The 12297-nt window shown below is 47.8% G+C and overlaps 1 protein-coding gene across 1 annotated transcript; it reads left to right on the forward strand.

The window, feature by feature from the left end:
• The first annotated feature begins 6460 nt into the window (after positions 1–6460).
• C1H11orf87 (chromosome 1 C11orf87 homolog) lies at positions 6461–12018 on the forward strand. Its single transcript, XM_068670603.1, has 2 exons — positions 6461–6617; positions 6727–12018. The coding sequence occupies exon 2, from the start codon at positions 6884–6886 to the stop codon at positions 7361–7363; it is 480 nt and encodes a 159-aa protein (XP_068526704.1). The 5' UTR covers positions 6461–6617; positions 6727–6883; the 3' UTR covers positions 7364–12018.
• The last annotated feature ends 279 nt before the right edge of the window (positions 12019–12297 follow it).

Here is a 12297-nt window from a genome sequence, read left to right on the forward strand (position 1 = left end):
GTGTTTTTAGTCTAATTTCAGACATGACATGGCAAAGAGTATTACAAAACTTAGCAGAAGGAGACAGAGAGAAGAGAAAAAAAAGAGTGCAGCAATAAGAGATTACATGGTTCTCCAGTAAAGCCTCATATAGTCTCTGGTGAAGCAAGCCAACTTTAAAATGAAAACACAGTAAACAGCTGCTTTCTTGCTGATATCACTGGGAAAATAAATGCTTCTAAGGGGAATGATATTATTTTTGTAAAAATGGATTATTCACAAGCACATCCTGCATGATATCAGGTAAATGCCAGGAATAACAAAGTGAAAACCTTGAGCTTCTCTGTCCATGTGTCAGAGGCTTTTCCCCTTTAATAGCCACTGGTATCGTCAGTCACAAGATGGGGTCCCTTTGCCATGGACAGGACCATCCCTTCTGCAGCTGGGGCAGCTCCATTTGCTGTGGAAATGCCATTTGCTCTTTTGGAAGAAGTGCCTGAAAGGGGCTGTTGCTGAAAGGTGCTTGACCCAATCCCACGAGCAATTGGTGACTTCTTTAGTTCAATATTTTCTGTGGGCAGTTGCTTGTATCCTGGGTTGGATTTGACTGCAGGGCATGGCACTTTGCAGAATAAGACTGTAAGATCCTAGTTTAGAAACTATCAACATACGGAAATTCTGCACTTAACAAGTTTGGGGGTGGTACTGTCATTAAAAATTAATATTCCTTTTCCCTTTTTCCAAATTGCACTCTTGGAAGAAAAAAAAAAGAAGCAGTATAAATCTAGTAGAAAAATTGTTATGTTTAAATAAAATTTTTAAAACGAATTCGAAGTTCTGTAAGAGGAATGGTACAGATGGCTGCTTATTAACATCCTGGCTACAAGCAGTGTGATAGACACGTTGAAAGCACAGGATTGTTCATAATGGATTTAAAGTACACAACAACAGGAGGAAAATGTATTTCCAGCAGTTGTTACCTGGATTTCTTTTACTATACTGGTAGGGAGAATATAGGGATAAAACCAGTGGTCTCTTGGGTACTTAAGGCCCAGGAGATGAGAACAGAGCAGAATAATAACGAATACCACCAACTTCCTGCCTCACACAGTGGTTGAAGGAAAAAAGAAAAAAAAAAGAAAAAAAAAAGAAAAAAAAAGAAAAAAAAGAAAAAAAAAAGAGAGAGAGAGAGATTATAAAAGGCCTTGAGCAAAATGTGAGCTCTATACTTGACTGGAGAACACCACAGTAAGCCCGGGGTTGACTGAGCATGGATTTTTTTTCTGGTAGAGCTGGAGGTAAATGGCTTTGTCATCCATTACACTTTTCCAGCTTTCTTAGATTTCCTGGCTGGAATGAAGCCAGGGTGCGACAGGGAGCAGGAAGCTTGTTGTGTGCGTGGAATGAGCAAGAAAACCTCAGCCCGAGCCCCGTGCTGCTGAGCCCTGCTCTAGCCGGGAGATGAAAGATGCGAATTCAAGCCCCTTCCCTCCTGCATGTGGGCAATAGCTGTCGGACTGGGGGCTGTCCCCTCCACAACACCTCTGTGTCTCTGAGTCTCTGGAGGGATCACAAGAGCATCGGTCAGGACCACTCTCTTCCTGGGCCATGGGATGACCTGTGGGAGGTGTGTTTTTAACTTCTCTCTCCTCTCTTTAACCCAGCCCTGAGGAGGTTCCCCCTTGTACCCACTGGTGTGATGGGGAAGTGTCCTAGATCAAGCAATGCAGACACAGCACCGAGGCTGTACAAAACCACCAAAATCTGGGGCTGAAATTTGTCTGAACAAGGGGTTTATCCCATATTAAAAGCTGGAGTGAGTGATGTGATGAATTCTCTTCTAAATGCTTTCAAACCGTGCTAAGGGAAGAAGGTGAGGGGCTGTTAACATGAACTCGGATTTAAATTGGGCATTGCTTAAACCTCTTTCCAGGTGAACCAAGGAATACACATTTCTTTCTTCTCTCTCAGTGATAGCCACTGGAGTGGTCACTTTATATTTTGCCAGCCAGTAGCCATTTTCTCCGTTTAAAAAGTATAATTAAATTCTGCACCTCTGAGTTCCCTGAAAACTCTGTAAACTATTAAGAAGAGCAAAAAGATTAAATCTGAAAGGTCATTACTCTGAAGAGGCCTTTCTAAAATGTATTGTCTAATGAAAAAATAAATAGCATTTTTAATGTGCTGTTACAGATAAAATCCTGCCTTTCTTTCCTCTTTGTATTAATTTTACCCAGATCAGCAACTCATTAGTAGATATACGCATGCTGCAGCTTTAGAAGCCTGTTGTCATAATTAAACTGAAGATCCGTGTGTTCTGTCAGGCATGTCCAATGTTGTCTATTTATTGTAAAAAGCCTTCATAGTCTGAGCCCATGTTCTGCTCCTGCTGCCATTTAACACCCTGCTGAATTCAGCAAAAGCTCAGTAACCTTCCCCAGTCTGCATCACATGCATCCTTTCATTTTCTCACTGTCCCATGTGGTAGATTTCTCCTTTACCAGAAAAAGAAAAGAATATTTTTCTAAAGTAAGAACAGAAAATGAATATGTAAAATTGTCCCTACGCTTCATAAGGAATCATCTCTTGAGAATGAAGCAATTGTAAGCCCGCATCACCCAGACTACCCTCTTCTAGAAGGCATGGGGGAAAGAAAGAAAAAGAATACCTGCTTTTGATCTGGGTAACCTGGGAAGCAGCACTATCAGTCACAGTTAAACTATTTCCAATCAAATATCTCTCAAGGACACATAATATTTTTGCGAGATAAACTTTTGCAACGTGCAGGATATTAGCTGACCTACCATTGCTCATGAAATACAAATCTATTTTATTTTGTTTTTAAAATTACTTTTATTTACAGCACCATGCTTTCAGACTGTGTCTAAATCACTGGGCTTCACCTATAGTAGTGGGAGTATGGAAGGACCTAAAGACTTCTGTACAGATGGCCCTTATCCCGTGGGGAGACTGCAAATTAATATGAGGGTCATTGGCATTCATCAGGTACTTGGTCTGTCTGGCAAATGATGACATCAATCTCAGTGCAAAAGGGATCATGCATTATTCTATATGTAATCAACTGCTAAATTTAAACAGTGAGGGGACGATAAATTTTTTTCAGGAAGGGTCATTAATAGCCAAGGGCCTGAGCCATCAAACCTTTACTTACATGAGTGGTTTTTGCCCTTACAGGTTATCTCATTAGGCTCCCGCCTTGGCAAAAAAGGGCTGTGTAATACAGGGTCTGAGGAATTAGCATCTGAAGGAACAACTTCTCTAATTAACAGATTAAAAAATATCCATGTACAAAAGTCTGTTTGGGAGATTTGCAAATATGTATGCCGTCTGCTTCTTACCAGTGTGAATCCAGAGAAAACTGGAAGTTACAAAGGTTGTAATGAATATAAACACAATTGTAAAATACAAAAACTAAATACAATATTGTAGGTCATGCAGTGGCCAGTCCTACGTGAACAAGAAACCTGACCTCCATAAATGCCATAATGTGTATATACTATGGGGAAATTCACTATAACTAACGAGCAATTTGTTCTTGAAAGAGGGCACTCATATTCTTTATTTTTGTGATAAATAAAGGGAAGGGCTTTTCATGACCACATTGTGTATTGGACATGCATGCTCTTCTGTATGTTTATATTCAAATCCAATTGTATCAGTTAATCAGAAGAGTGGAATAATGCACAGCTACTTGTCCATGACAATATAGATTTTCCCCCTGATTTCTGAAACTCACCATATTCTGATCATGGGTATTTAAATCTATAAACTTTGACTGGCTGGCAGCCAGTGTGAGCCAGAATGCCAAGGTATATATAATGACAGTTCAGTTATTTCCCTTCTTCTCTACAATGCTTCTCTTCTGACTATCTCTCTCATTAAAAATTGTAAAATTAGTTGCCAGACAGAGCAAGAACTAACTCTGCTTTTCAATTCTTTAGCTGAAGCAGAAATATTCCAAAATGGTACATGAGCACAGACAGCAAAGGGTCTGTGACAGCAGAGAGAGAGCTGAACATCTGCTGAGGTTTCGATGCTCTCTGCCCTTCTCCAGTCCCTGGGCCCAACTTTCACCCCTTGCAGTTTCACAAAACCCTATGACTTAGAGTAATTAGCACACCAATACACAAGACACTTGAATTTTCACTATCTGATAATCCTGAAAGCCAGGAATAATGAGAGTAGCATTCTGAAAGTAAGTAAAATTTTCACAAAATGTTCTGAGGATTTCAGCCCAAATGGTCTGGGTGAAAGTGGGTTAATGTGGACTGGGCAGGAGAGAGGAAACTGGGGCAGGAGAGATGAAGAGGCAGTTTGAGACACGGTAGGCAGATGGTCACTTGGTGAAAGACAGCAGATGAAATGAATACACAGCTGATTTTAAACGTATTTTAAGCAATTTAACTTTCAGTACTTCTGTGTTACCTGTTGACAATTGAAACCAGAAGATGATTAAATATTTTACTGCTATATGTAACTAGATCTATCTATTAATTTTGTAATAACCATATCCTGAATTAGCAAATTCTTTGTCTTTGAAGTTTATTCAATTCACAATTTGGTTATTGTTGCCATAAATAGAGCTAACATCCTAAGATGTCTTTATACCTACATTAAAGCTGCCAATGCTATTTTCTGTATAAAAGGCCATTCCTACATGGTTCCTTCCCTTCCCTTCCCTTCCCTTCCCTTCCCTTCCCTTCCCTTCCCTTCCCTTCCCTTCCCTTCCCTTCCCTTCCCTTCCCTTCCCTTCCCTTCCCTTCCCTTCCCTTCCCTTCCCTTCCCTTCCCTTCCCTTCCCTTCCCTTCCCTTCCCTTCCCTTCCCTTCCCTTCCCTTCCCTTCCCTTCCCTTCCCTTCCCTTCCCTTCCCTTCCCTTCCCTTCCCAGCCCTGGCCATGGGGCTGAGAATTCATCTTGGCAGAGGAAATCCCAAGTTGCAGACCCTTTGCTTGGGTCTACCCCAACTGGGCTGGGCAGTTTTTGCCCTGCAGCCTAAATCTTTCTCAGGAACCATCAAAGAGTTAATGGTGACTGACCAGATTTTGCAACTCATGTGTTTACCAGAGGCAAAAGCACTACAGAAGAACTCCACGGGGAAACCACGAAGCACGTAAACGCACGGCCTATCAGCTACATCCCGACTCTGAGACCACTCCTCAGCTGTCGGGGCCAAAGGATCTTTGTTCCTGAATGGTGATTTTTTCTGAAGTCACATCAGAGCTGATCTCCTACAGATCTTCCTCCAGGCTTCTCGGGTGCCTCCAGGCCAGCAGAGCACACTGACACTTTCTGTCTTCCCTAAAAGTCCTGCTACGTGCAGTAGGGCCATGCAGCACCTCTGCCCCAGCTCCCAGGGCAGCACTGAGGGAACCTCCTGGGCCACCAGGCCTGGCCCTATGCAGTCACACCCAGCCCATCATTTCACTCCTGGACATTTGAAGAACACCACCCTATTTCTTTTTTGCCCTGTTATCTCTACAGGAAGCATCATGCAGATCCCTTGTGTTTGGAAATGGTGAGGGGCCTGGAGAACAAGTCCTACGAGGAGCAGCTGAGGGAGCTGGGCTTGTTCAGCCTGGAGAAGAGGAGGCTCAGGGGCGACCTTATTGCTCTCTACAGATACCTTAAAGGAGGCTGTAGAGAGGTGGGGGTTGGCCTGTTCTCCCACGTGCCTGGTGACAGGACGAGGGGGAATGGGCTAAAGTTGCGCCAGGGGAGTTTTAGGTTAGATGTTAGGAAGAGCTTCTTTACTGAGAGGGTTGTGAGGCATTGGAACAGGCTGCCCAGGGAAGTGGTGGAGTCACCATCCCTGGAGGTCTTTAAAAGACATTTAGATGTAGAGCTTAGGGATATGGTTTAGTGGGGACTGTTAGTGTTAGGTCAGAGGGTGGACTTGATGATCTTGGTGGTCTCTTCCAACCTAGATGATTCTGTGAAATCAGCCAGATTTTAGCTGGGAAGTGCTCTCAGGCTGCTCATGTCCGGATGCTCCTGGAGAAGACACCTGCGGCTGTGGGAGGGCAACCTTCACATCGCTACGGCTGGGTGCTCAGATCCTTCCTGGGGGGACCAGGGATGGGGTGGGATGGGGATGGGATAGGACGGGATGAGGGTGGGATAGGGGAGCTGGAAGTGGGAAGGGGACACCAGGATTGGGGTGGGGATGGGAAGGGGATAGGATGGGGGGACTGGAGGTGGGGTGGGGGTGGGATGGGGAGGCTGGGAGTGGGATGGGGATGGAATAGGGGGGCCAGGGGTGGGATGGGGGGAAGGAGGGTGGTGTGGGGATGAGAATTGGGGGCCGGGAGTGGAGTGGGGATGGAATGCGGCGGCCGGGGGTGGGATGGGGGTGGGATGGGGATGGCACAGGGGGGCCGGGGGTGGGCTGGGGGTGGGCTGGGGGGGCCGGGGGTGGGGTGGGGCTGGGGGCAGGGGGTGGGCGGCCCCACCCTGACGTCAGCGGCCGGGGCGGTGCCAGGCTGCGGGCGGCGCTCCCCGAAGCGGCGGCGGCTCCGCTCCGCTCCGCTCCGCACCCGCTCCGCACCGCTCGGCGCTGCCGCAGCCCCCCCAGCGCCCGCCGCCGCCGGGCCGCCCCCCGGCCGCCTCCTCCGGCGCAGGTAAGGGGCTGGGGGGCGGGCGGCGGGGCTGGCTGCCCCCCGTCCCCGTGCCAGGGGTGGGGGGGTCGGGGCAGGGTGGGCGCTGATGTGTCCGGCTCCCCCTTCGCAGGCTGCTCTGGGGCTCGAGGGCGAGCGAGAGGCAGAGCCGGCAGCACCCCGGGCATCGGCAGCGAGCGCCCGGCCGGCCGCAGCAGCCCGGCAGCGGCTGGAAATTTCGGCGAATTCAGAGAGGGGAGGGAGATCCTCGTCTTTGCGAAGCCTCCTCAATGAGTGCCAGGCTCTCCAAGGAGTTGAGGCTGTCCCTGCCGCCCTGCCTCCTGAACAGGACGTCTGCCACCTTGAACGCCAGCAGCACCTGCATCGCGCAAGTGGGTCAGCTCTTCCAGTCCTTCTCGTCCACCCTGGTTTTAATCGTCCTGGTCACCCTCATCTTCTGCCTGATCCTCCTCTCCCTCACCACCTTCCACGTCCACAAGAGGAAGATGAAGAAGCGGAAGATGCAAAAGGCTCAGGAGGAGTACGAAAGGGACCACTGCACCCGCAGCAGCAGTAGCGGCAGCCGGCAGCACCCCGGGACAGGGGCGCGGGGAGAGGCACCCCAAGGAAGAGACAGCCGCCTGGGAAGACCCCCCCAGGACTCGGAGATCCAGCGCCCCTCTCCCTCGGCAGCCCCCAGCTCCCAGCAGCCACGGGCTTCTTTGGACACAGCTGGCGCGGGGCTCTTGCAGACGGTGATTTTGTCATGATGGTTTGGGGGAGACCTCGCGACGGCGCTGGTTGGTGTTTGTAAATACCTGAGTGATTATTCTTGTCCCCGAAGAAGAAGAAAAAAACGTTGCTAATTCAGACGAACGAACGAGCCCCCGATCCAAGCGCATGACAGATCACATTGCGTTTCTCATTGACTGTGTGCAAGGAAAGGATGCGTCTTTTTACCGGAGAAGGAGCTGCACTCAGCTGCCACACACCATCGTCCACCTGGAGGAGAGGGTCAGGGGTGGGGGTCCCTTTTCCCCGGACGTCGTTACCCCGAGGACCAGGGCAATCCCACTCTCCTGGGCTCCCCCTGCTCCCTCTGTCACCATTGCATGGCGTGGTTGGGGCACGGGTGAGGGGTGCAGGGGGTGAGGCAGGTCTGGCGGGCACCTCGGGACCCCCCGTCCCCTCGGAGCAGGGTGACAGCCCACCGTGGTCTCTCCTTCTGTGCCAGGACTTTTGCCCCTGTCCCACCCCTCTCACCCCTTTCCAGGACTGGATATTGTTTCGTGTAGAAATGTCCACCCCCAGTTGGGCGTTAGAAAACTGCGGGCACCCCACAGCCCCGTCCCCCAGCCGCAGCGCTGAGCCCCCCGCCGTCCACCCAGCAGGATGGGCAGAGCAGAGCAGAGCCTTCCTCTCCCCTCAGCATCCCTCATCTTCAAACACCCCCCGTGACACAGACCCCGAAACCCGGCACCGTTCTGCGTGGCGGTGCGAGGCGGTGTGCCCCGAGGGAGGGTGGCCTTGTCCCTCCTGGTGGTCCCCAGAGAAGCCCGGTTCTGCACCAGGCACCCCGCTCCGACTGCGCTGCATTCACAGCTTCACCTCCCGGCAAGGAATCCTGCAGCAGAACGGGGCTGGCTCCTACTTTTTTTTTGGCTGATAGGTATTTTTATCCCTCCTAACCCAGTAGGCAGTTAAGGATGCGCAACACTTAATTTTCCCCCTTTTGGGGAGCAAACCATGCGGTTGTGAAAAATGTCAGCTCGTAAACCCCGGCAAATGTTTATTTCAGAAGTGGCTGGTGTGGGTTCTCCTGAGCACACACCAGCAGCTTTCTGTGTGTGGCAGGCAGGTGTGAGGGGCTGCTGGTGATGTGGGTGCTGGAGGAGCCCTGGTACAGCGAATGCGGCTTCGCTCAGCGATTAAATCAGTGCCCGTTCCTTGGAGGTGCCTTAGCAGAGTGCCGTGTCCAAACTTTGAGACATCTCGTGTGGTATCACAGCAGAGGCAGCCCTCTACTGTGCAGATGAACATCTAAAAAAATACAGCAAAGGAAAAGTAATCCCGAGGGATTTCTTTTCTTTTTTTCCTTTCCTATCCCGGCATTCAAAGTGGTGCGAGGAGATAGTAGTCCACAGTTCTTAGTGTTTTGTCCCCGCTCTGCTGTACTCTGCCTCCTGGCGTGGCTGCCGGGCTGGAAAACCCTGGGCACAGGCGGGGAGCAAATGCTGCTCACCGAGGTAAAAGGAGGGAGGAGGGCGGCAGAAGCGCTCCCTAATCCTTCGACAGCACCAAAACGCGGAGGTTTCAGGGCAGTGCCTCTGTTACCCCGTTTTACCCCTTTCTGATCTTGCCTGGCCTGATGGGCAATGACTGCTGGGTTTGGATCCGTGTGTCCGGCGCTGTGGGCAGGTGCTGTAGCATCCCGCTCGCTCGAGGAGCTGCTCCGCCAGCCGAGGTTAGTGCGGGGACGTGCCTGGAGCCCACCGGGTTTCACGCTGCGGCGCGGCCGCACCAGTGGCCGATGCTCCCCGGCAGCCGGTGCCACCAGATGCTGATGGCTCCTGCGTCGTTGCTGGGCAAGGAAAACGGGCTTTTGTTTTGTTTCCCCTAATAAAGGATGCATGAACTTTTGTGTTTAACCTCCTTATGCAACTGCAGCACGGTATTGCACCACAGGGAATAGATTTAGGACAATGAAGAGAGTTCAGTGAGCAGTAACGGAGCTTCCTGGTCGTTGATCTCCACTAAATAGAGAGATATTACTTTCCCCCTTTATTTTGTGCCTTTTCATAAAAACCAGTGTATAATTTCGAGTTTTATAAAAGCAATAAGATGTTCCAGATCACTCCAGTGCATTTCTGGTTGATGGTTCCACTTCTTTAGTGTCTGAAGTCAGATACTCTTCCTTCTGCCTTATGCACTCAAGGCATGCAATAATTCCCCAGAAGTGTACTGCTTGTCACATCTCATTGCAGTTATAAAATTGCCCTATTTTTGAAGAAAAAAATAAAAAAAGAAGGATGGAGATACATATATATATCTTTATATATATTACGGATATATAGGTATATATATTATTTATATTATCTCATGACACTAAAAAGTAGTTGCAAAAAATGTAACTAGAGTTAAAATGTTATCATGTAAACCTCTATCCTCTGTTAATTAGCTTTGATTTATTATTTTAATATCTCTGTATTTATGTAAATCTATGTAAATTATGTGGTCTATAAGTAAAATTTCATACTGACTTTAATTTTCTCAGAACTGTGAGCTTCTTGTGGTGTCATTTAAGGTTTTGCATTTCTAAAGTTAAGTTACACAAGATGCGAGAAGTTATAAATTCCTTTTATCACACAGGAATACTGCAATAAGGTTCATGCGTTCTCCCAGTACACGACCCTACCTTGAAGTATTGTAAGCTTACGAGGTTTAATTGAACGGTCTCAGGAGATCCAGTTGATACAAGCAGGACACGTAGGCTTTCATTTTCATGAAACAATAAGCAATCTAGGGAATAAATGTGGATTTTTAAAACAGAGTTTATGCTTGGAGGTTCTGTCAAATCAATTGCTTCAAAACCCTACAGCTACAGCTAAACTTCTGCACTTAGCATTCAGTATTAATAAGGCTGATGCTTCTTCCCTTTCCCCCTCTTTCTTAAACTAGAAAAGTGTAGGAAATTGTTCATATTTCTAAAGCATACATTTTCAGCTAACTGTGAAACTGCCCAAAGGGTTTTGAATCTACATATTTTATGCAAGTGTAATATCTATGTATCTGTATCCATATACTTAAATATTTTTGTGTAACCTTTTCTACGATATTTGATAGAGATGCTGGGTGAATGCTTGATCCATTCTTGTACGTAAGGAAGGATTTATACCCTGACTATGCGGACGTTCTTTTTCCTGCGAACTGTTAAAAATTTGCACTGTATTTTTGGCAAGTTACGTTGGAGCCCGGACAGCTGCGTGCTGGCTGCTGGAGAACAGACAGTCCTTCCTCTGGTAAGGGGCACATCCTCTGGCTGGATTTCCCTGCTTCAGAATAAGAAATCGGGGCCTGTTGCATCTTGCAGGTGTAAGAAGAAGTGCCGTGGTGCTCACCAGCCCGGTCCGGTCGTCATCCCATGGAAGGAGCACGACTGCGGTCGCTTATTTTGTAGAGCCTCACCAAAGCTGGGTGGCAGCGCCGGGGCTGGACCAGCGAGCCAGCAACTCCTCATCCTGCGGGGCATCCCCAGAGCTTGCTGCTCCCCCGGGGCTCTGTCCAGCTCCCACTGACAGCAATGCGAGTGGCATCTGCTGACTGCGAAGGGACCTCGGGCCCGTCTGTCATCCAGGCAACGGGTGACAGCATCCCTCATCCCCACTGCTTGCCATGCTCGGCATTTTGGTGGGGACAGGACCGCCTGGGACGCTGAGCCTGGCTGTGGTCAGCCCCGCTTCACCGGCCCGTGGCATGCTCACGGATCCTGCGTGGGTCACGGACAGGGAGAGGCATTTCGTTCACATGTATTGGTCCAGCATTTTTTTTTCGGGGGGGGGTTTGTCTACTGCAAACGTAGTCTCTGAGATGAGATTTGCCAGCTTGCCATCCAGGCATGATTTCGCTTTTGGTAAACCTCTCCCAGACATATATCTGCACATACACAGATATATATCTCCAAAGAAATGCTGGACAAAAAACAAAGAACAGAGATTCCACCTTATAGGCAAAACTGTCCCATGACAAAAACCTGTTTTAGTTTTGTTTGTTTTCTTTTTTTTTTTTTTTTCCTTTCCTGTTAGTTTTTAATTCATTTTAAAGGCTACTATCTTCAATGTAAATAGCAAGTTACTATGTGATTAATGTTTTCCACGGCATTCCTGAGTAGTTGCTATCTTGTTTCTGGAAAACTATGTCCAGTGTTTTGAAGCAACTGTGCTTTTCTTGTTCTATTGTTATGAATATGAGTGCAACTTTTATGTAGGGAGGAAAAAGAACGCGATCTGACTCCTTAGACAGGACTGAATTATTATAAATCCAGTTATGGGATTTGGTTGCTTTTCTTTCTAGTAGTCATTTTCTCTGCACGTTTGTATTTTTTCTATGGGTAATTGAAACCCTACATTTTAATAAGTACGCAAGCTATGGAGGGTAACGCGAAAAATGAAGTAGGAAACATTCTTTTTCCTCTTTTGTGTAAATAGCAAAATTTATAATGACTTAGATACCATTTCATTACAGTTCTCATCTACATAGAAGTTGGCATGACTCGTATACGAACCTTTAATAACGTTTTAATTTATGTTAAGTATTAGAACTACTTTTATCCAGGACTGACTTTCTCATCTCTTTCTGGTACCTAACTCTTTTTTCACTGAAGCCAAGTTTTCCATCTGATCACTAAATAAATTTCTAGTAGAACAGAGCCTCCTTCTGTTTTTAGTCTTTTACATGTAGCTCTCTGGTCTAAATCCGGCCAAACTCAACAGTACAGGAAACGAGTTACAAACTGGTGAAGCCTGGATGGTGTAGGAGCCTCGAGGGGAGAGGTGACTGTCCGACAGGCACACAGGGGAGGTTCCTGCCGATGTCAGCCTTAGCTTCCCCATCTGGAGTCGTGGAGGTGAAACCTCATCCTCTGGCTGACCTGGATGAAGGGGGATCCATTCCAGCCACAGCACAGACAAGTATCAGCCTCTTTCCT

The sequence above is a fragment of the Anas acuta genome, chromosome 1, assembly GCF_963932015.1.
Source record: "Anas acuta chromosome 1, bAnaAcu1.1, whole genome shotgun sequence".
Taxonomy (NCBI): Eukaryota; Metazoa; Chordata; class Aves; order Anseriformes; family Anatidae; genus Anas; species Anas acuta.

What these genes read in the sequence shown, in the direction of transcription:
- C1H11orf87 (XM_068670603.1), top strand. Translation starts at nt 6,884, where the DNA reads ATGAGTGCCAGGCTCTCCAAGGAGTTGAGGCTGTCCCTGCCGCCCTGC.